Source organism: Microtus oregoni, unplaced genomic scaffold (genome assembly GCF_018167655.1).
Source record: "Microtus oregoni isolate MIOR12 unplaced genomic scaffold, Mior012 000042F_ref0000377, whole genome shotgun sequence".
NCBI classification, from domain to species: Eukaryota; Metazoa; Chordata; class Mammalia; order Rodentia; family Cricetidae; genus Microtus; species Microtus oregoni.
Genome location: NW_024543209.1, coordinates 12,618,020 through 12,639,468, shown reverse-complemented (window position 1 = coordinate 12,639,468; position 21,449 = coordinate 12,618,020). Strand labels below are relative to the sequence as shown.

The 21,449-nt window shown below is 40.5% G+C and overlaps 1 protein-coding gene across 1 annotated transcript; it reads left to right on the top strand.

The window, feature by feature from the left end:
• Positions 1–4,059: 4,059 nt before the first annotated feature.
• Positions 4,060–20,196, top strand: CUNH6orf201 (chromosome unknown C6orf201 homolog). Its single transcript, XM_041632634.1, has 4 exons — positions 4,060–4,237; positions 6,820–7,018; positions 14,276–14,498; positions 20,161–20,196. Exons 1-4 carry the CDS (start codon positions 4,060–4,062, stop codon positions 20,194–20,196), a joined length of 636 nt encoding a protein of 211 aa, XP_041488568.1.
• The last annotated feature ends 1,253 nt before the right edge of the window (positions 20,197–21,449 follow it).

Below are 21,449 nucleotides of genomic sequence, written 5' to 3'. Positions count from 1 at the left end.
AAGCAATACATGAAGAGAAGAACTTCCTACACCATTTCCATTTTTCTGTTTAAACAAAAAGGAAGGCTTTAACTTTAATATAGTAAAGTTACATATAACAAAACAGGTATCAAATAAGAATTATAGTTATAATACTTATATTTACTTTATCTTTTATCATAACTAAGGAGAACAATAACTATGACTATAAATTCTTCAACTCCATCAAAGACTCCAAAAGGATATAATATTACCTAAGTAAATAGAAAGTGCATTGTAAGCAACTTCCAAAACTCTAGAAATGACAGAGATACCTCGCTGTTCTTTTGTACTGTTGGGGCATCCATCTTTGGCCTTCAGGCCCATAGTATCTAGCAGACTTTTCCACGAAGCAGGAAATTTCAAAGACAGTTCAATCACTTTCTTCTGTATCCTGCAGAACATCTGGCAGACACTTTCATGAAGCAGGAACCCTGAAGGACCATCTCACCTTTAGGCAAGTTCAGCAGTCATCTCTCTGTGGGTACTGCATGTCCAGTGAAGCAGTCCAGGCAAGAGCAGTTTCTTGCCCAAATGGCTAGCAAGCTCCATAAGGAGCCTCTTCAATGCCCATCTTCCTCTTGAAGTAGCTCGTGCTGCCAGGAGCAGATCGTTTCATTGTCATGAAAAGTCCTAAGTTATTAAAACATTTTAAATGCCATATTCTGTAGTCTTTGAAAGATATGAAGAATGTCTATCCATCTGAAATATATCTATGCACATCTAGAAAATCTAACTAACATGATTACAAACTTGACTAATATAGATGATTATCTATTCACCTGTGTTTCTTAATTATACATTACATTTTTAAATGAACTATACAATCACAATACCTTAATCAAGATCAGAAATATATATACATATAACAAAATTCACCTTAAATTCGCATCAATAAAGCAAGATCCATACCAATGCAAATTATTTATATCTATATCACATCCCCTTTAAATATAAATAGTTATAAACAATATTTAGAAATATGGGGCACAGTTTTTTTCTCTCCAAACTGCTTCGTGCTGTATGGGGGTGCTGTTAATCAGGTCTTTCATGGTGTATCCCGTGTGCTAGGTTCATCTCAGTCAGCAGTTGAGCAAAGTAATTTTTTGAGGGTGTTCACAGCAACCTTTTAGGGGGGCATGGTCTATCAAACCATATTGGTCTAGAAGCAATCCACAGGGTCTCATCTTCTGTGAAAACAAAAGAAGAACCTCTTTCTAAAGCATCATATCCTTAGACCCAAATTCTGAAGTCAAGATATATTTATAATATACATGTTGGTTTAATTTAGCAGCCCATACAATGAAATGTCTCTCTGTACTTAGCTCCTTTACAGTCAAAAATTTTAAAGAAAACATAATAATACACAAAATCCAGACTCTCTGTGAATTTTCCATTTTCATGTGGCTTATTTTTCCTTACTTTCTTTAATCTATGATTATCTGTACTATGTCTCTTTAAAGACTTTATCCTTTTTTTAAACATTAACTTTATTTTTATGACTCTCTATACTCTTTTTCTTCTCTCTCCCAAGCCTACGTGCATTTATTCAACACTGTGAACCGTTTAGAGGTCGTTTATGTCTGAATCTGTGCTGTTGTGAATCTGTAATTCTTTACTGTCCAGGAGCACTTCTTAAAATGCTAAGCACTTCTTAAAAGCTTAAATGGTGCCATTAGTAAGGGTAATATGATAACACCTGTTTGCCCGCCCAGTCTAACAGCTGCGCTATTATTATGGCAAATACGGGAGTTCCTGCCCACATTCCACACATTTCAGCATGGCAGAGCTGCTTGTATCTCTGAGCCATGCACACTGACCAACTTCCAGGCACAAAGCTGGTCTACGTTGCCATCAAGCAAGCTGCACCAATCTTCTCAGAAACCCCATCCAGATGCTCTGTCTCCCGCAAGAGACATAGGTTGCGCTGTTGGCACAGCCCAGAAAACTGGTATTTTAAAACCACCACTTTTTTCCTGCTTAGGCTGCTGAGCTAGGAAAATCTCTCTGTGGTATGCTGCCCGCAAACAGCAAAAAGCTGTGTTAAACTCTATATTTGTGTTTATAATTCCTTTTCAAGCCCTCTCAGGTTTTATGTGGAGTTAGTTGACCATGTTGAAGCACCAATTGTTACAAGGAGAGGGTCCCTTATTTGTCCAGGCTACCCGGCTAGTTTATACCAGAAATAACCACACAGAAACTGTATTCATTAAAACACTGCTTGGCCCATTAGCCCTAGTTTCTTATTGGCTAATTCTTACATCTTAATTTAACCCATTTCTATTAATCTGTGTATTGCCACATGACTGTGGCTTACTGGCAAGATTCTAACCAGTGTCCATCTCAGGTAGAAGATTCATGGTGTCTCTCTAACTCTGCTCTTCTTCCTCCCAGCATTCAGTTCTGTCTTCTCTGCCTACCTAAGTTCTGCCCTATCAGGCCCAAAGCAGTTTCTTTATTCATTAGTCAATGAAAGCAACACATGAACAGAAGAACCTCCTACATCAAAACAGAGCTTGTTTTGTGCCCATTCTTAAAGTGCTTTTCTATATGAATATGTATCAGCTTTTCCAATGAAATCCATGTGTTTTGTTTTGCTCTAGGGGGATGGTGCTTTGGAAATAACCCATATTGTCCTGCAGTGGGTAGTAAGTCTTTCTCCATTCTTTTATTTCTTGGCCTTATGGTTCCCCAAATACAGACCCATATATTTCGTTACAATATAGGTCAATTTACACAGTGTATATAGAAGACATTTAAAAATGCTTTCTTCCTTTTCTATTTATGAAAATGAAGACTTAGAGTTATGCATTCAACTTTGCTTAGAAGAAAGAAGCCAGGGTGTGTGTGTTCTAGTTGCCATCATATTCTGTCCACTTTCTCTGTCAATTCTTTTTTTCAGCCAAAAATACTTATGCAATATTGAGAAACACATTGCATTCAAGTGGTTCTTGTTAGTTCTATACAACATTTTAAATGGGTTTATATGGGTTTGGTTTTGTTTTTAAGTCTTTACTTTTTTAGTTTGAAAATTGAAGATAAAAAAGTGGAATTTCTTATTTTCTGCTCTGAACATAAATGATCTATAGAGTACAGCCATGTTATTTTAAGGTTTTTGCCTAAGGCTTTGCAGTGCAGCTAAAAAGCTAACCAACATGAGCTGCTTAGGCTACCGAGGGTGTATGGCACATGGTCTTACTATTGCACTGTGGCTTGCATTCCAGTTCAACAAGCATTAAGTAGTCATAGGGAACCCTGGTGCCCTGTCTGGCTAGTGGGCTGACAACCAATGGGGTGACTCTAACCATGCTATTATTTATATTTTCATTGCAAACTGGGGAGTGGTTCTTGGTTGCTTCTCATTTGCTCCAGCTGGGCTATGAAGTTTGGGGCTTTGTTATTTAGTACTTGTTTTACCCACTTCTCCTTGGCCTACAGTGAGAAAAAACTAACAAAGTTTTATTTGTTTGTTTCTTTTGGCAATCTAGGAATGAAAAAGAGTAAAAGGCAGACAAGTCCCCTTACCTGTATTAATCTGGACGTTTCCTTAGTTTTAGGACCAAAAGCTCTTCCTCAGGTCTATAAGGAGCAGAGCTGATGTAAACACTCTCTTTGGGGCCTCCAAGGTCTATGAAGTCTTTATGCACACACCAGGTACAAGGCCTCTAAAAGGGGAGGATAGCACGGGCTATGTGCACACCAATTGATTTCCTTTCAGGAAAACTTGCTTTTTCTCCTCAGAACTCATCCATATCCAGACAGGACACTGGAATTTCTGTGGAAAAATCTCTAAATTATTTGGTAAGATACCTTCCCTAGGCAGCTTTTCTCTGCTTTGAAGATGCAGAACAAGTTCTGAGGGTTCCAGGCCAATACTTGGGCCATTGTGATGCTCAGAATGCAAATCAGTCAGAGACCAGAAAGCTTCTTCCATCACCTCCTCCTGGAGATGGCAGCAAGCTGAGGCAAAGACCAGTCACAAGACACACTGGCACATCTCGTGTCTTCTGCTTGGTTTTCTCTTTAACTTAGCGAGCCATCATGGGAACAATCAACAACAATCCTTCATTCTTAAACGTCTATGAGAAGATGAAAAATTATACCCAACCCGACACCCTGTGTCACACATTCAACCTTCTCTCTAACCTTCACAAGTTGCTTCCGAATCACTTGGTGGAAGTGCTTCATTCCTATAGAAGTGAAAGTGACAAAATCAAATGTAAGTGAGCAGGGGGTGGATGAGAATACGTATATTTGCATGACGTTATGAACCCTCTTCTGTTAGTTGTGAGCATTAACTTCTTGACATTGCAGGTGCCATCAGTTCATGAGATACATGCCGCATCATGGCTTGCTAAGTCTAAGTCTGTGTTCTCAGAACAGGCTGTGAATTTGCCCATGGGTAGGGGTCTCTCTCTCTCTCTCTCTCTCTCTCTCTCTCTCTCTCTCTCTCTCGATATTTTGAGACAGAGTTTCTCTGTGTAACTTTGGAGCCTGTCCTGGAACTCGCTCTGTAGACCAGGTTGTCCTCGAACTCACAGAGATCCACCTGCTTCCTAAGTGCTGGGGTTAAAGGTATGCGCCACCACTGCCCGCCAAAAATACACCTGTGGAAAGATGACCATGAGCCATGTACAGCTGTCCTCATTATAAATTAAGATGTGGCTTTGATGTTGAGATTAGTGCGAGAACTTTCAAGGTGAGGGTCAGATTACGAACTTCATTCCTTGCTTCAGTTCTCTACTATTCCCTTCTTCTTTTGCTAGGAAGACGTGGTTATTCTCCTTAAAGTAATTTTAAGTATATATATATATATATATATATATTAAATATTTATTTATTTATTATGTATACCATATTCTTTCTGCGTGTATGCCTGAAGGCCAGAAGAGGGCACCACACCTCATTTCAGATGGTTGTGAGCCACCATGTGGTTGCTGGGAATTGAACTCAGGACCTTTGGAAGAGCAAGCAATGCTCTTAACCACTGAGTCATCTCTCCAGCCCCCTTAAGTATATATTTTTTATTATTTAGTATTACTATTTTGAGATTGAGTCTTGATAGGTTGCCCAAGATGGTCTGAAATTTCTGGATTCAAGTCATCCTCCTGCTTGAGCTTCCTGGGTAGCTGAGACTATAGGCATGTGCCACTCCATATAGCGAGTAGTCTCTAGCTTTTGCAGTTTGGAGTGGCCTGGTGGTCTTAAATTGGGTCAGGATGGTTGAGAATTTGATTTGTAGCACTAAATGAACCCCAACCTTGAACTGTTTGACTAACTGTAAGATACTGGTAGATGGCAGCCACATGTGCCCCAAAACTTGGAAGACAAAATAAAAACTTACACACTGATTCAAATAAGGCAAGGGCTGATACATGCTTACCTGTTGGAACTAAATTGGTTGTATTCAAGTTAATCCCTTCTTCATAATCCAGAGCATTATGAATAAGCCCATATATCCAAGTTACATTATACATTCCACATTACATAAGGAATACACACAGAATTTAAGGCACTTAGCACAGAACTTCCCAAACCAGCTACTTTTTTACTCCGTCTGTACCTTAGTTCTTCCTTTCACTCCATTCTATTGACTTTTGTTGCTACCTTTAGATGAATTACAGGCGAATTTCATAGCTTTGGGGAGTTATATTGCAAATGAAATATCAGTTCTGATAGAAGCTTTGAAATCCACTCTCAGTGTGTTTAGATCCTTCCCACCTCCCTCTGCTCTGGTGGACTGAGACTCTGAAGCCAGGGGAAGGCAATGGTGATGTGCTGAGTCTGCCTTTTTCTCTCTCAGCTTTTCCCTTGGGGAAAGGAAATGGAATAGGAATTGCTCATGTGAAGGGCAGGCATATGTAAGCGGATCTGGATTCTTCCGTTGTGTCAGTGTACAGTCTGTGGATCTAAAGTCCTCCATAGACTGATGATTCGAATGCTCGGTCCCAGATGGTGGCACTGTTTCAAGTGACTCCAGAGACCTAGCAAGTGGAATCAAACCGGAAGAAGTAGGTCACTTAGGAAGACATTATTACTGGCAACTTTCTGATGTCCTTTTTGGTTCCTGGTTAGCTATGATGGAGACAGCTCTCTTATGGCACTTATTTCTACAGTCATGATATTCTGCCCAAGCTTGTGGAATCTAGCGATCGTGAATCCAGACCTCTAAACCATGTGCCGGAATAATCAATCCTTCTTTTAGTTGTGTCTGTCAGTTCTGATAACAGGGTGTAAACCTTACCCTCTCAAGGCAAGTCCACATTCTGTCATCCTCACTGCTGTGACCACCCAGAGAGCTCTAGCAGTAAGAGACAAAGATCTAAATCTCAAGTCTCTGTTATTGGAGCTCCAATGCAGAACACTTCTTAGGCAAAACAGCAGGAAGATGGTGCTCCAGATTAAAAGCAAGACTATAATCTCCACTCATTCCATTTCCTCTGGGAAGTTTCAAAATGCATGATAATAATAAAATAATAATTATAACAATGGTGTTACAGTCTGCAAACTGTACTTAAGGAACCAACAATATTATCACTGGTCTTGGCACACTTAATGCATGCATTTTAGCGAATGCTTCTCTTAGACTAAGATGATAAGAAATTTTGCTGGGATAAAGGGGTGGCAGAGCTGAGAGGTAATTACCAAATTGCCAAAGTACAGCTGGGGGAAATACCTAACATGTGAGATCCTGGGTTCCGTCCTTGGTGCCCGGTACACACACACAAAGACTTTAAAGAATCTTGCTGTGAAGAGGTAGAAATGAACACTGAATCATGTTAATACTTATTCTACCACCAGGTGAGAATTCTGAATTATCTGGCATGGAAAAGATCCTAGCAAGACATATGTTGCCAAGGGAGGTTAGTCTATCTCCGAAGCCAAGCAAAATGTCCTCGTGGAAAAGAAAAATTATCAACAATATCAGTGGCAACTGGAAGAAATGCCATATGTGGAAGAAAAACATATATGAACCACCCATGTGCACGGTCATTGCCAGGTAGGTTCTTGGGCTTTTGTCTCCTGCTTATGTTTAAAGAAACACAGAATGGTCCCAGAAACTCTTCATTCCCACCCCTCCAATAAAAGATTTAATTTGGTCTTTATGAAACATGGAGGCTGTGGAAATGGGCCTACCTTCATAAGAGTACACAGCTTCTGCTTTCCCACATCCCAAGTTACCGAAGAAGCCCTCAGTGCAAGCAGACTCATGGAGTGGGAATAGTGGTGTGTCACGGTCACCTGTGCCTGCGGCCTCCTGGTCTAGTGCGCAGAGATCTGCAGGACTGCTGCGGGATTGCTGGAGAGGGACCCCTCCACTCAGCACCGCCATTAGCATGACCAAGGACCAGACCCTTAGCTTTATCCCCAGTCTGCCAGATTTTTACACTGGGAAAGGAGAGAGTCATTGTAAGGATGGAACAAGTCATTGTAAGGAAGGACTGAAGTACTCTCTGGCCTTCATGGAGATAGGTGGCAGCTGGAGCCCTGCTGGGAGCTTTTCTCATTAATACCAGTGAGGAATAGCCGGTCTCAGGCTAGGTGAGAAAGCCAAGTCTTAAGCTCTGGTTACTCAGCAAGCCACCTTATTTTGAACATTTTCCTGCCCATAACTTCTCTTTGCTGCTTTCCTGTTGCTAACTGTACTGTACAAACTGTCACCTGTGCTTTGAACCTAGTAGGCATTCACAGACTGTTAGTAGGCTGACAGGATAAAGCAGAGCCCTCTTGGATCTTAACAGACGTTAGGATGCTAACATACAGAGGTGCAGCCCTTGAAGTTGCTGTACTAGAAGCATCCTCTGAGCCCATCATCCTAGTTAACAAATCACCTTGTCTACTTGCTCTCTGGTGTCCCCAGTGTCAGACCTTGACAGACAGATTTAAAATTCCACAGCTAGAGATTGGGTCTCCTAGCCATAGCAGAAGCTATACCCATAAAGTCGCACCAACATGGCTGCCCAAATGTGAGCCGAACAAGGATGATACAAGTGGACATGCCAAGGTGGACAGAGGAAAGCACACAAGGCCTCAGCCCTGTACAGAGAATACAGGCAACTGAGGAAGGCTGGGAGTGGGAGAAGTGGTCTTCTCCAGGGAAGAGCGCACCAACTGGTTGTCCAATGCCAAATGGTCTGGCCTGAAAACACACACACACACACACACACACACACACACACACACACACATATGTAACATTATACAGACAGAACAAGTTACATTTGGAAATACATGTATGTATGCAATAACAATTAGTAAAAAGAGACCTTGATTTTAAGGGAGAATGGAAAGGATTTTGAGGGAGGAAAAGAAAGATAGAAATAATATAATTAATTAAACTATAAACTCAAAAAAAACTAACCTATAGCTAAAGAAACTAAAGTTATGTTTTAAGGGAACAGTGGTCATTAGAACCATGGCATTTTCAGGGTAATACAGCAACACTAAACTTTTAAAGGGTAAAAGTTATTTTAAAATATTCAAATTAAGATTATGTGACCATTTTTGGAGGCCTGTTTTTAAAATCAAGTTTCAACATCATTAGAAGGCTGTTTGGGGTATGTTGCCTTCAAATGGAGTGACATGTCTTATTTAACATCCTAGCATGACCTATGGGAATGTGGCTTGACTATCAGCACCCAAGAGTAGATACTTATATTCACATATTTCCTTCCACAAACACACATCTGCTGTCCATGAAAGTGCGGTCTGTTTTGTTCATTTGTGGGTTTCATTTGTTGTTTAGGGTCTCTGAGCTCATATAGAAATAAGAGCACAAATAATCAGCTGGTGGCCAGTAACATGACCTTCTAGACACTTGAAACTCTATCATCCTTACTCTCTTGTGACTTAACTGGTACCCTCAAGAGCATCCATTCTTGAAGGCAAGCCTAGGTGTCCCTGAAGAATATTATCAAGAAGAACAACGTCCTTGTATAAATATTGCTTGTAACACTGCTGGCTTTCCTGCCCTTGGTCATCTGTAAAATGACAAGATCTTATGTAGTGGGGAAAAATGGCAGGCACTTTTTTGGCAGGTATAACTTTCAGTGAGAATGCGCACTTTAATTTGTGTAAATGGTAGACTGAGCCAACCACAGTAACCTTGAACTTAACACTGGCGAATGTGTTTAGCATTTAGAATCTGTATCTTCACTTGTAGAGAGGACAAGGCCTTTCCCTAACGAGGATTTAATCCATTTTCTATTGCTGTTGCAGAGTACTTGAGACTGGGTAAGTTACAAAGAAAAGAACTCCATTTAGGCTCATGGCTCTAGATGATAGAAAGTCCAAGATAAGAGCTGGCACTGCTTGAAAACATGGCAGAAGCTGGAAGGACAAGTAAGGAAACATGGAAGACAGGGAGAAAGCAAGCAGGGTAGCTGTAAACAGGGTGGCCTTTCTTAGTAACAATCTTCTCTGTGTGTGTGTCTCTCTCTGTGTCTCTGTCTGTCTGTCTGTGTATATGTGTGTGTGTGTGCAAACCAGAAGTCAAGGTTAGATGTCTCATTCACTCCCCAGCTTATTTTTTTATTATTATTATTTTTTTTTTTTTTGATTTTCGAGACAGGGTTTCTCCGTAGCTTTTGGTTTCTGTCCTGGAACTAGCTCTTGTAGACCAGGCTGGCCTCCAACTCACAGAGATCCGCCTGCCTCTGCCTCTCGAGTGCTGGGATTAAAGGCGTGTGCCTCCATCACCCGGCTCCAGCTTATTTTTGAGATAGAGTCTCTCACAAATCTGTAACTCTCTATCTTAGCCAGATTGCCTGACCCAGGAACCTGCCTGTCTTCATCTCCCCAGCACTGGGACTACAGGTGTTTGCCACACCCAGCTTTTATGTGGGTGCTGGGAATTGAACTTGGGTCTCCGTATTTGCAGAGCAAACACTATTGACGGAGAAATCTTCCCAAGCTGTAATGAAACTAGTTTTGTCTGGTTAGGATGAGAGTTAACATAGTCCCATCACATGGGCATGAATCTCTCTTACTAAAACCTCCACCACAATAGCATGAAGAATCAAGGTTCTAATTTATGACTTTCTAGGGAGCACAGTCAAACCATAGCACATAGGGATGGTAGTCATTGGGTCACACACTACGTCACATCGGCTTTTGACAAAGATCTTCCATTTTGTTACATAAACAAATCAGTAGTCCTCAAAGCCATAGCATGCTATAAAATAGATTTCCAAAGAATCTAGACTCAAAGATGGTGGTGCATTATCCATGCTGGAGAACTTGGCAGGATGCCAGAACTCACTTTTTTATAATATTGTAAATCCTTTCTGGAAACTGCATGTAAATTATAATTGTAAACGACATTCCTTGGCTCACTGTGTCATAGTCATGGGCTCTGGGGCTCCTTTTCTTTTTCTTTTGAAAAGTGTGGCAAAGTAGTCTTGAATACAAGATGGCTGAATGATCCACACAGGGACTCTAGCTTAGATTCTAAAATATCTTTTTTTTTATTAAAACAACACCATAGTAATTAGAGACAAAGGTAGGTGAATCTCTGTTGAGTTTGAGACCAGATTGGTCTGCATAGGAAGCTCCAGGACAGTCAGGGTTACATAGTGAGAGCCTGTCTCAAAAGACAAAAAAGCGAGCATGATCAAAGTGATTATATGCTCATATGAAAACACCGCAAAGTTGTTAGTATACTTAGTATGCAATTAATTAAGCACCCTAGCCAGAAAGACATAGGAAGCACAATATTATGGGACTGCTACTGGTGTTGCATAGCAGCAGATCTACAGCAATGTTTTTAATAAGTAGAAGCACACTCTAGCCCAATGGTAAAAATATACCATTGTAAATACACAAGCTAACAACATATCATTGTGAGGTATTATGTACTGAACATAATTTTATATGCTATGTATCACTGGTTGCATTGTAGTTTGTTGGCACCTACCTCAACACAAACTCATGGTGCATTTATTACAACTTTAGAATGTCTAAAAAACAAAGCCTCACTGGGAACTTTTCAGTTCCATAGTGATCCTAGCCTCATTGTGCCTGTGGTCCTTCATGGACCATTATTAGTTGATAACTATGTGTATCTATGTATAGGTACTAGATACAGACATAGATAGATGCCACTCTCTATTTTTATAAAGAACCCTATCCCATTCCATAAACTCAGGGTTTGTATAGTTATAACTGTGCTTAAGTGGAGTTAATTTTATAGTCTAATAGGAATGGACTCACTATGGAAATTAAGAGATTAAGCAGACTTATCTAATGAGTGGGAACTGAGCATTGCTTAAATAAAGAAGGCAAGAATTCGTTACCATGCTGTCCTTCCCTCATTGTAAAGAGTTGCTGGGTATGATGCTGGAATGAGGAGTAGCTAAAGCTCTGGCAGAGTGGCACAAGGTTGGGATCTGGGTCACATATTTCTAGGTCCTTGGCCTCTTATTCAAGAAATTGAAATAAAGGCTCACACAGATTTTATTCAGAAAAAAGCTATAGAATAAGTCGGAACACACTGCAAAAGAGCAACACACACACACACACGAGCAACAGGCCATGAGTGAAGATAGTCAAGGACTTTGTTTATTGTTTGCATCTCTTCTTTTTTAGGGTTCAAGAGGAGGAGTTTGGTTACTAAGGGCTGTACCAAAGGTGTTTATTATGACTGATAGATTAGGTCATATGATTGTTTTTCTACTGTGCATGTCCCTGCCTATAGTGCATCTGATTTTAATTATATGCACACCCAATTATGCACAGACATTGGATAATACATAGGAGATTCTTTCTATAAATTTACTTGAGGATACAGTTTTGCCTTACTGCATACACAATATTAATTCATGCTGGACCAGCCTACTCATCCTTTGTAACTAAATACATTGGGAATATATTTGAGTAGAAACTATTTGATTGTTGTTAGGGGAGGAGAAACCTATTCTACTGTTTTGAGAGAAGTGTACATGTAGCCTGATGTAGGTAGGGGTTCAAGGTTGCTAGATGTATTGTTTGGAGAGGGTGCATGTATACAGTATGTGTGGCATTATTAGAAGAAGTGGGGTGTTTTGGAGAGATGGCCCAGTGGTTAAGAGCAGGACCCAGCTTCAGTCCTCAGTACCCACCTATTATGATTATTTACAACTCCAGTTTCAGGGGCTCCAATACCCTTCCTATATCCCAGGCATACACATGGGCAAAACACTCACCCACATAAATAAAATAAATACACCTTCAAAAAGAAGGGGGAGGAGGAAGAGGAGGTGTGCGTAACCCAAGCCAGGTAGAGTCCCAGGTCATTATTCCTTTTGCTTGCCTGCACACACAGTCACTCTGTGCCTGCTGGAGCCTCAAGAGACTACGTGCATTGCCATCTCAGGAGTGGGGCCCAGGTCCTGCCATTCTTAGAATGTTCTCTTGGTGAACAAAATTTGCAAGCAGGAATGATAGCCATTGAAGCCCTCCTAGCCATTTCCTTGTGCTCTGTAGAGTTTGCTATTTTCAACATTCCAAAAGCAATCACATAGCATTCGGCAGATGCTAGCTACCTGGCTGCAGAAAAGGCAGGTCCTGAAAAAATGCCTTTCTGCTCTCAAAGTCACTGATGAGAACAAAACTGTCCTGCAGAAAAGGGGAATAATCCAGGAAAAAAACCTAGAAATGGAGCCCAGACCCTAATGAAACAAACAAACTTGTAGCCAAAAGTTTCTGGGAAAAGAAAATACATAGGAGCAAAATAGTCTTCAAAGATCAGACCTTAAGAAAGAGAGCTCAAAAAATACAATTGAAATTGTTGCTAATTACATTTAAAAAGCCATAGAAAAGCTTATGTCAGAAGTCAAAAGAATGGTCCACATCTTGTTTCTTTTTGTTGTTTTGTGTGTGTATGAACAATATCACATTTCACACAGGACTAGAATATAGAATCCAGATAGGTAGTGATAACTGATTTCATTTCTTTTTGATAAATACTCACAATTGGTATTACTGGATCATATAATTTCTCTGGCATCATTTTCAAGGGATAAAATATGATGGGCAGCAAGCACCAGCAACTTGTCCACATTTTCATAAAACTGAATGCTTCAGACTAAGATTATTGTGATAAAAAAATTAAGACAGAAAAATGTATAGGCTTTAATAAGCTAGCTAATTGGAAACTACTGAATGAAAAAAGAATGGTATTTAAATTTTTATTATTTTTTGAGACAATATAATTATATCACTTCCCCCTTCCCTCTCCTCCTTTCGAACCCTCCCTTATACCCCTCTACTCTCTTTCAAATTCATGGCATGGATCTAATAGGCAGGGGCCTCTGTGACCATCACAGTCAGCAGAGCAACAATCTAGGGGAGGCCGGAAGATAGTTCAGTTCAGCGCAACTAAGCAGCAAGTGTTGGTTCTAACTTCTGAAGTCTGACTCCAAGTAGTCTATTTTTAGGCATAGTTAAGCATAGCACAATATGAAAAAGTTCCCCAGTGATAATTATTGCAATCCTATGTGCACAACAAAGCTTTATGACATGACTACCTACAAACTCTTTTTAAAGTACAAGTGACATCTTCCATAAAGATGGAGTGGCCGAGACAATCAAGATCAAGATGAGGCTCTAGGGAGGACCTGATGTGGCCTTGGCCACACAGATACCACAAGGGCAGGAAAAAAAAGTTATACGTCTCTGCCTTTGAAGAGACAACCCTGTGTGTTAACATTCCTGCTTAATGTAGTTCTTTGTCTTGGGCTGAGATCTCCTGAGCTGTCTGTCCCCTTCCGTGTTCCGTGTCTATGGTGGCGTCATTGTTCAGATGTTTAGGCAGACATCATTGTGAAACGTCACAGGTATGTGTATCTTCTGACATTTCAAGGAGAGACAATCTCACAGCAAATTCCCCGTTTCTCCGGTTCTTACAGTCTTCCTGCCCCCTCTTCCGCCATGATGTCTGAGCCTTCAGTGCAGGGTACTGTTGTAGATGTGTCATTTGGGACTGGACCTCGCAACTCCATATTTTTGTCAGTGGTGGTTTTCTGTAATGGTCTCCGTCAGAAATATTACTTCAAAAGCCAAATCTCCATGCCAGTTTTTGTGGGCTTCAAATAGCTCGTGAAAGGCCTTGTCAAGTTAGAAGGTTAGGCAGTATACAGATGCCTCACAAAACACTGCCCCGGGAACATTGCTTTTCCAGTGAAACAATCCACTGTCCCCTGCTTGTTTAGGTGTGGACTGGGAGAGAGGTGGCAATGAATATTCTTATTTGTTTTCCTCCCATTTGCTCCATTTCCAGGTGGGCGAAAAAGAACATGCAACCTGCAGAGGACCTCAAGTCGGGGATCCAAAGACTGTCCGTACTAGGCCCAATTGTCTCAGTCACTCCTTGTGGGTACCAAAGTGCTGTCGTGGTGTTCAAAGACACGACCTCAGCTTGCAAGGCTGTGAGTGCTTTTCCGACCATGTCCGCAGGCACTATGTTCCAGTGCTCATGGCAGCATCGTTTCATGTCAAAAAATGTAAGACTTTCTATTGAATGTGTAACTACAACCTGTTCAGTCTGTATAATGTTACCCATATGTATATGATACCAGAGCTGACTACTTGACATTGGATAACCAATGTCTCCCACTCTCAACATTCCCCCAGTTGCCTATAGTTCTGTCTAGGGTTGAGGCTCCATAAGCTATTCCCCTTCTATCTCAGCATGTTCATTGGTGTTCATGTCTTTTTTAGGCAGCCATGTTGATAAGACTTCATGGGCATAGCCTATCTTGACATTGTTAGGAGGCATGATCTTACAGCAAAGTTTCTTTTCCTCTGTCTCTTTCCACCTCCTTTTCTGCAACTGTCCCTGAGCTTTAAAAACAGGAATTGTTTTGTGGATGTGTGACTTCAGCAATAGGGGGAGTATCAGCTACTAAGTACCACAGGACCTCTTGTTCTCTGTATTTTCATCAGTTGAAGTTTTCTGTGATGGTGTCTGTCTGTTGCAAAGACAACTTTCTCTGATGAGGTGTGAGGGCTACATGTATCTATGAATATAAGGGTAAGTATTTAGGATGTTCTTAGGAGTTATACTGGTTAGTAAGCTGTCCAATAGTAGGTTCACCTCTGAGATCTATGACTTCATCAGTCCTTGATAGATGGCTAGGTTTCCAGCACCAGTCATGGTTTTTCTCTTGTTGAGTGGGCCCCAAGCCCAACCAGAGAGTTGTTGATTACTGCCAAGGTATCTCTACTACTCTTAAGAGTACAACTCTGCTCTTAGTGTTATCATGACATTCTGGTCTTTGTTATGGTTCATAGGCATCATGGCTGGGTAGGAATATTGGCTGAACCCCTCTCTTGGAAGCTTTCACAGCATCTTTTGGTACCATGATAGCTGGTCCTCAGGGAGGCAGCTTTCAGGTTAAGTGCAGTTTGGATCCTCGGTGCCCTGTGTCTTAAGTACATGGTGTCTTCGGCAATAGGGACTCACCTTCCGCTTCTGGAAAAATACCAAGGGCAACCGCAATCATGTATAACATTTTGCAAGTCTCTTGGACATCTCAAAAGGAGGTTCTTTAGGTTTATTTGGGGGGCTTTGTTAAGTAATTTACAGCTCTTTGGAGGAACATGCATTGTCAGTTTAGATGTAAAAGTTTCATTTAAACTATGTTCATATACCTAGACTCACATGTGTTCTGGGTCTTTTTAGGTAACTAAATAATAACAAATAAATAAATAACATAGCTCCTTACAACTTTTTCAGACATCCTTTCTGCTATTCTACTCTCCCCTCTCCTTCTTTGGTATTTTTATTCTTCCCCTTCCCTAATTAGAGACCCCCATTTTTTCATTTTCCCATTCAAATCACTTGCACCCTAATATACTCCCATTGGTCCAGTGGTCCCCTTTCAGTTTCCTGGTTTCTATGGTTACTCTAAACTATATACTCACATCCGAAGACTTGGAGCTAGGAATCACAGACTAGAGAGAACATATGATGCTTGTCTCTCTAGGTCTGGTTTACCTCATGAAATGACCTTTTCTAGTTCCATTACTTTGCCTGAAAAGTTTGATTTTGTGTTTCTTTATGGATGAATAGTACTATATAGTATGTGCGTACCACATTTTCGTTATCCACTGCTGTTTGAAGGATGTTTAGACTGTTTTATGGTTTGAATGAAAATGGCTCTCAAGGGCTCATATATGAGAATAAATGGTTCACATTTGGTGCAACTGTTCTGGAAGATTACAAGTGTGACCTTGTTGGAAGATGGGCTTTGAGATTTCAAATGCCCATGACAAGTCAAATCTCTCTCTCTCTCTCTCCCCCTCTCCCTCTCCCTCTCCCTCTCCCTCTCCCTCTCCCTCTCCCTCTCCCTCTCCCTCTCCCTCTCCCTCTCTTTCCAACTTGAAGATCAGGATACAACTCTTAGCTACACCTGCAGCATAATGCCTGCCTATCTGTTGTCAAGCAACCCACCACGATGATCATAGACCCACCCTCTCAAACTGTAAGCAAGCCCCCAATTAAATTCTTTTATACGTTGCTCTAGTTAGTCATGGTGTCTCTTCACAGCAGAAGAAAAGCAACTAAGACAGGTTGTTCCCATTTCCTAGACATTGTGAACAAAGTAGCAATAAACATGGCTGAGTGTATGTGAAATAGGCTGTCAAGTCCCTTGGGCGTACTCTGAGGAGTGAGGAGTGGAAAAGCTGTATCATATGGTAGACTTATTTTTAGCCTTCTGAGGGTTCTCCACACTGGTTTCCAGATTGTTTGAACTAGTTGGTTTTTTTTTCTTTTTTCTTTTTTCTTTTTTTGGTTGTTGTTGTTTGGTATTTCGAGACATGGTTTCTTTGTGTAACAGCCCTGGCTGGCTCTGTAGACCAGGCTGGGCTCAAAAATCAGACATCGGCCTGCCTCTGCTTCCTGAGTACTAGGATTAAAGGTGAGTGCCGCCATCACCACCCAGTGTGTTTGAACTAGTTTTACAAGGCCCCATTTGTCATTTTTTTTACCTCAATTCCGAGTTAAATGGGGTCTGATTTCAAAAGTCCTTCCCTACATTTATATCATGTATGGCACTGCCTGTATTTTCTTCTAGCGGTTCCAGTGTTTCAGGTTCCACATTCAGGTCTGTGGTCCATTTGGAGTTAGTTTTTGTGCGAAGTGATGGGTACAGGTCTAATGTCAGTCTTCTACAAGTGGGCATTCAGTTTTTCCAGCGCCATTTTTTGAAGACACTGTCTTTTCTCCAGTGTATATTTTTGATACATTTGTCAAATGTTAGATGGCTACAGTTACAGTTCTTATTGTGCCCACATTATATTGTTTTTATTACTTTGCCTTTGTGATATACACTGAGGTCTGAAATGGTAAATCAATACCATTTCTCTTTTTGCTCTGGCTCATACTGAGGTCTTTTGTGGCTCCATATGAATTTTAGAGCAATTTTTTTTTCTATTTCTATGAGTAATCAATGGGAATTTTGACTGGGTAACATTGAATCTATAAATGGCTTTTGGTGGAATAGTCGTTTTTAAAATATCATTCTACCAATTCATGACCATCGTTTCCCTTTCCATTTTCTAGTGCTTTTCTCTCTTTTTGGTCAGACATTTAAAGTTTCCATTGTAGAGGTCTGTGACCTCCTAGCTTAGATTTATTCCTGGATATCCTCCATAAATTCCTAAGGCTTGTTTTATGGAAGTTTTTATTTGTCATGACCGAGGCATTCTCACCATAACTTCTATGTTACTTAAGAAAAAAACCACCGTGACATGCGTGCTGCTCAAGCTCCCAAAACGGGAGCTCGTGGCACACCGTTCCTCTGAGAGGTCTAGCTGCTGCGGTGGACTTTACAGTTTTACTTTCCTGGACACGAACTTCAAGAGTGCGTGCGAGCGTTCTTCTGATATCAGCCTTTCTTGGATGATAGTGCTCTCTTCAGCATTAACAGTGTGCACCTTTTGCTTCTCATTTTTGCTCATTAACTCTTTGGAAATTTTCATACCCTGTTGCGATGAAACCAAGAATAAGAGTTATGCAAACAGGAATAATATTATAGGATTCTTTTTTGTTTGTTTATTTGTTTGTTGGAGGCAGGGTCTCTCTACATGGCCTTGGCTGGTCTAGAGCACAATATATAGACCAGGCTGGCCCCCAAATCATAAAATCCACCTTCTGCAGCTTCTTGAGTGTAGGAATTAAAGGAGTACACCGCTATTCCTGGCTATTTCTAGTTTTACAAATTGTTTATTTGAGTGTATGTCTGTTTTGACTATTTGCATGTGTACATACCATGTGCATGCAGTGATTACAGTGGCCACAAAAGGATGCTAGATCCCCTTGGACTGGGGTTACAGATGGTGAGCCCCTATGTGGGTGCTGAAAATTAAACCTGGGCTCTCTGGAATAGCAGCAAGTGCTCTTGGCTGCTAGGCCATGTCTCCATCCCCCTTTCTGCCTTTTCTTCTTTTCATTTTTTTCTTTCTTTTTTTTTTTCTTTCTTTCTTTTTTTTGTTTGCTTTTTGAGACAGTGTTTTTCTGTGTAGCTTTGGAGCCTGTCTTAGAACTCATTCTGTGGACCAGGCTGGCCTGAAACTCAATGAGATCCACCTGCCTCTGACTCCCAAGTGCTGGGATTAAAGGCATGAGCTCCCACCACTTAGCTACTGTTAAATCTTTCTAAGATGTACAGGCTTCCCAAGCCTGACTGTGTAAAGATGAACACAGTGAGTGTAACGCAGCTCTGTTATTATACATTTCTAAACAACCCTAGATGGATACAAATCTTCTGGTTCCAGGATCACACACTCAACAGTAAGAATGTAAGAACAATCAGCCACGAGCTACTACCTATACAAACTGATGTGCTATAGAGTGGGGTCCCCTAAATATACTCAACCTCCTCACCTCCCACCTGAATTCCAAAGTAAAAAAGCTGGGTGTCTACTGGCATCCTCCTGGAGTCATCCCCATGAAGAATGTCCCATTTGACCTTGTAACATGGAAATGTCTATCTAGTAAGTTCTCTTTAAAAACATCATTTAATAGGCGTGATTATAGCATCTTTGGTTAACTGCTAACACGTTTCTCCATATTTTTAAAGTTAAATTATTTGCCTTAGCTGTGAATTATAAGAATTATTTATAGACACAGGTTACAAGTAAATATCATGCAAAGATTTTTTTACTGATCTGTGGCTTATCATTACATTTAAATAAAAATAATGGCTCTTGCTACGTAGCACAGGCTGGCCTCAAACTTAAAGCAGTTCTCTGCTTGGCCTCACAGAAGAGTGCTGGGCTCACAAGCATGAACTATCACACCCTGCTGGTGTGTGTGTGTGTGTGTGTGTGTGTGTGTGTGTGTGTGTGAAGGGGTAGTGGTGAGGAAGAGTGTAGGAGAGGGTCAGGTGTAGCTCAGGGTGGACTTCAATTTGCTGTGTGGCCAAAGATGACCAACTCCTGACCTTCTGTCCTCTCTGCTTCCTAAGCACTAGGGATACTCCCATACATCACTGCACACACATCTCCATCCATTTCAATTTCAGTACGCCTACTTATCTGTGAGTGAGTGTGTGTGTGTGTGTGTGTGTGTGTGTGTGTGTGTGTGTGGATTGGTTCTCTCCTACCATGTGGGTCTCAGGCTCTGAACTTAGACCATCATACTCAATGACAAACGCCTTTGCTAGAGCAGCTGTCTTCCCTGCTCCTCAGAGTTCTCTCTCTCTCATTAATGTTCTCTCTCGTGCTTTAAAGAGCCCTTATGTTTCATTTCTTGTGTCTTTTTTATTTCTCCTTACTGCCAATTTTTACACGGATTTTTGATTGATTGCTTTATAAACGTGTTTTTTTTCCTATACTTAAGAAAAAATTGTCATGAGATAAGATCTTACTCTATAGCTCAGACAGGCTGGCCTCAAACTCATGACAATCTTCCTGCCTCAGCTTTCCAAGTGTTGGTATTACAGGTAAAAGTCAACACATTGTTTATTTATAGAGTTTTGTTGGGTAATAAATATTATTAAAAGAATCACCGATGTAAGTAGACAAATACTTAAACTTAATTTTTAATGGTAAGACATAGTAGTTATTTTAATACATTTTGTGAGAATATATGAATTTGGTAGCATATAAATAAAAACATAAAATACTCCCATTAATGTCACTTTTTTTTCACCCCAGAAACTTTGGTCAAGAAAACACCCTTCAAGAATATAACAGACAACGTAGCTTCAAGAATATAATCAGAAAAGAAACCACAGCTAAGTTGACATAAACAGGTACACAGGAGCATGACAAGGAGTAGTTATTGCATTGCTATTTCCAAAGATGGAACGGTAGATGCAGTTAAGGGCTAAGATTCTAGCGATGAACTGATTAAAAGTTTTGGGACAGTCCCTTACCCTCTCTGTGAGAGTTTCCTCTATCTGTAAACCTAGTATGACCTCATAGGGCTGCTGTGTGTATTGTGTAAAATGTGTATATGTATTAACAGAGTACCTGCGCACTGTGGGCATGCAAACATCTATTTGAACAAGTTTAAAACTCACATGGAAATGGTGCATTTGCTGGTAGAGAAGCTACTAGCATATTTAGTTAAGATCAGTATTCATCACAGACAACAGCACAGTGATAGGCATTTTCATAGAGTTGAATGTGAGCTTTTGTTCAATACAGTATTTGTTTATGAAGTCAATAAAAACCCAGGGAATGTCTTCAGTGGTTAGCCAGGAAACTTTGGCCCCTCCCAAGGAGAAGGCTGCAGAAGAACCTGGGGGCTGCTGGTCTATGATTCTGGAGTAATTACTAAGATAACTGTCATCACATCTGTGTTTACAACAACAAAACTCAGAAAGAGCCTAGGGTTTCAGAAGCCAGGCACTGGTGAGATTGGCTAAGTTATAGAAACCAAATACTAGCACTGGTTTCCATCTAGGTGAGTTTTTCCCCAAATAATAAATTTCACACTGAGTATTTAAGGCTAGACAATGTGTTACTATGAATTACACACAGTGGAACCAGTTAACTCGCATAGTCGCCCCCGCAGCCAGAGACAGCTATAATAGATCTATTCACTTGGTAAACTTCCTATAGTCCAGTATTATTGACTATAATCTGTACACTGTACATTAGATCCTTTAGTCCTATGTATCTGCTTTATATCCCTTACATCACATCACTCATACCTAACAAAATGGTTTCTGCCTTGTTCTTCCTCCCTTCCTTTCTTTCTCTGATGTTGCTGGGGGAGCCAAAACAGAGCCTTGCTCACATGAGGTAATAAATGCTCCATTATTGATCCAAACCCTACTTTCAATTTTTAAAACTTAAATCTTCTTCTTTGTATTTTGCATATGTTCAAAATATTTTATTTTTGGTCACCACAGAGATACACTATAGTAAGAATAAAAATTAATATACTAAATGCAATGGTGAACACAGGTCTAAACTGTGTTGTGGACTCAGGACTG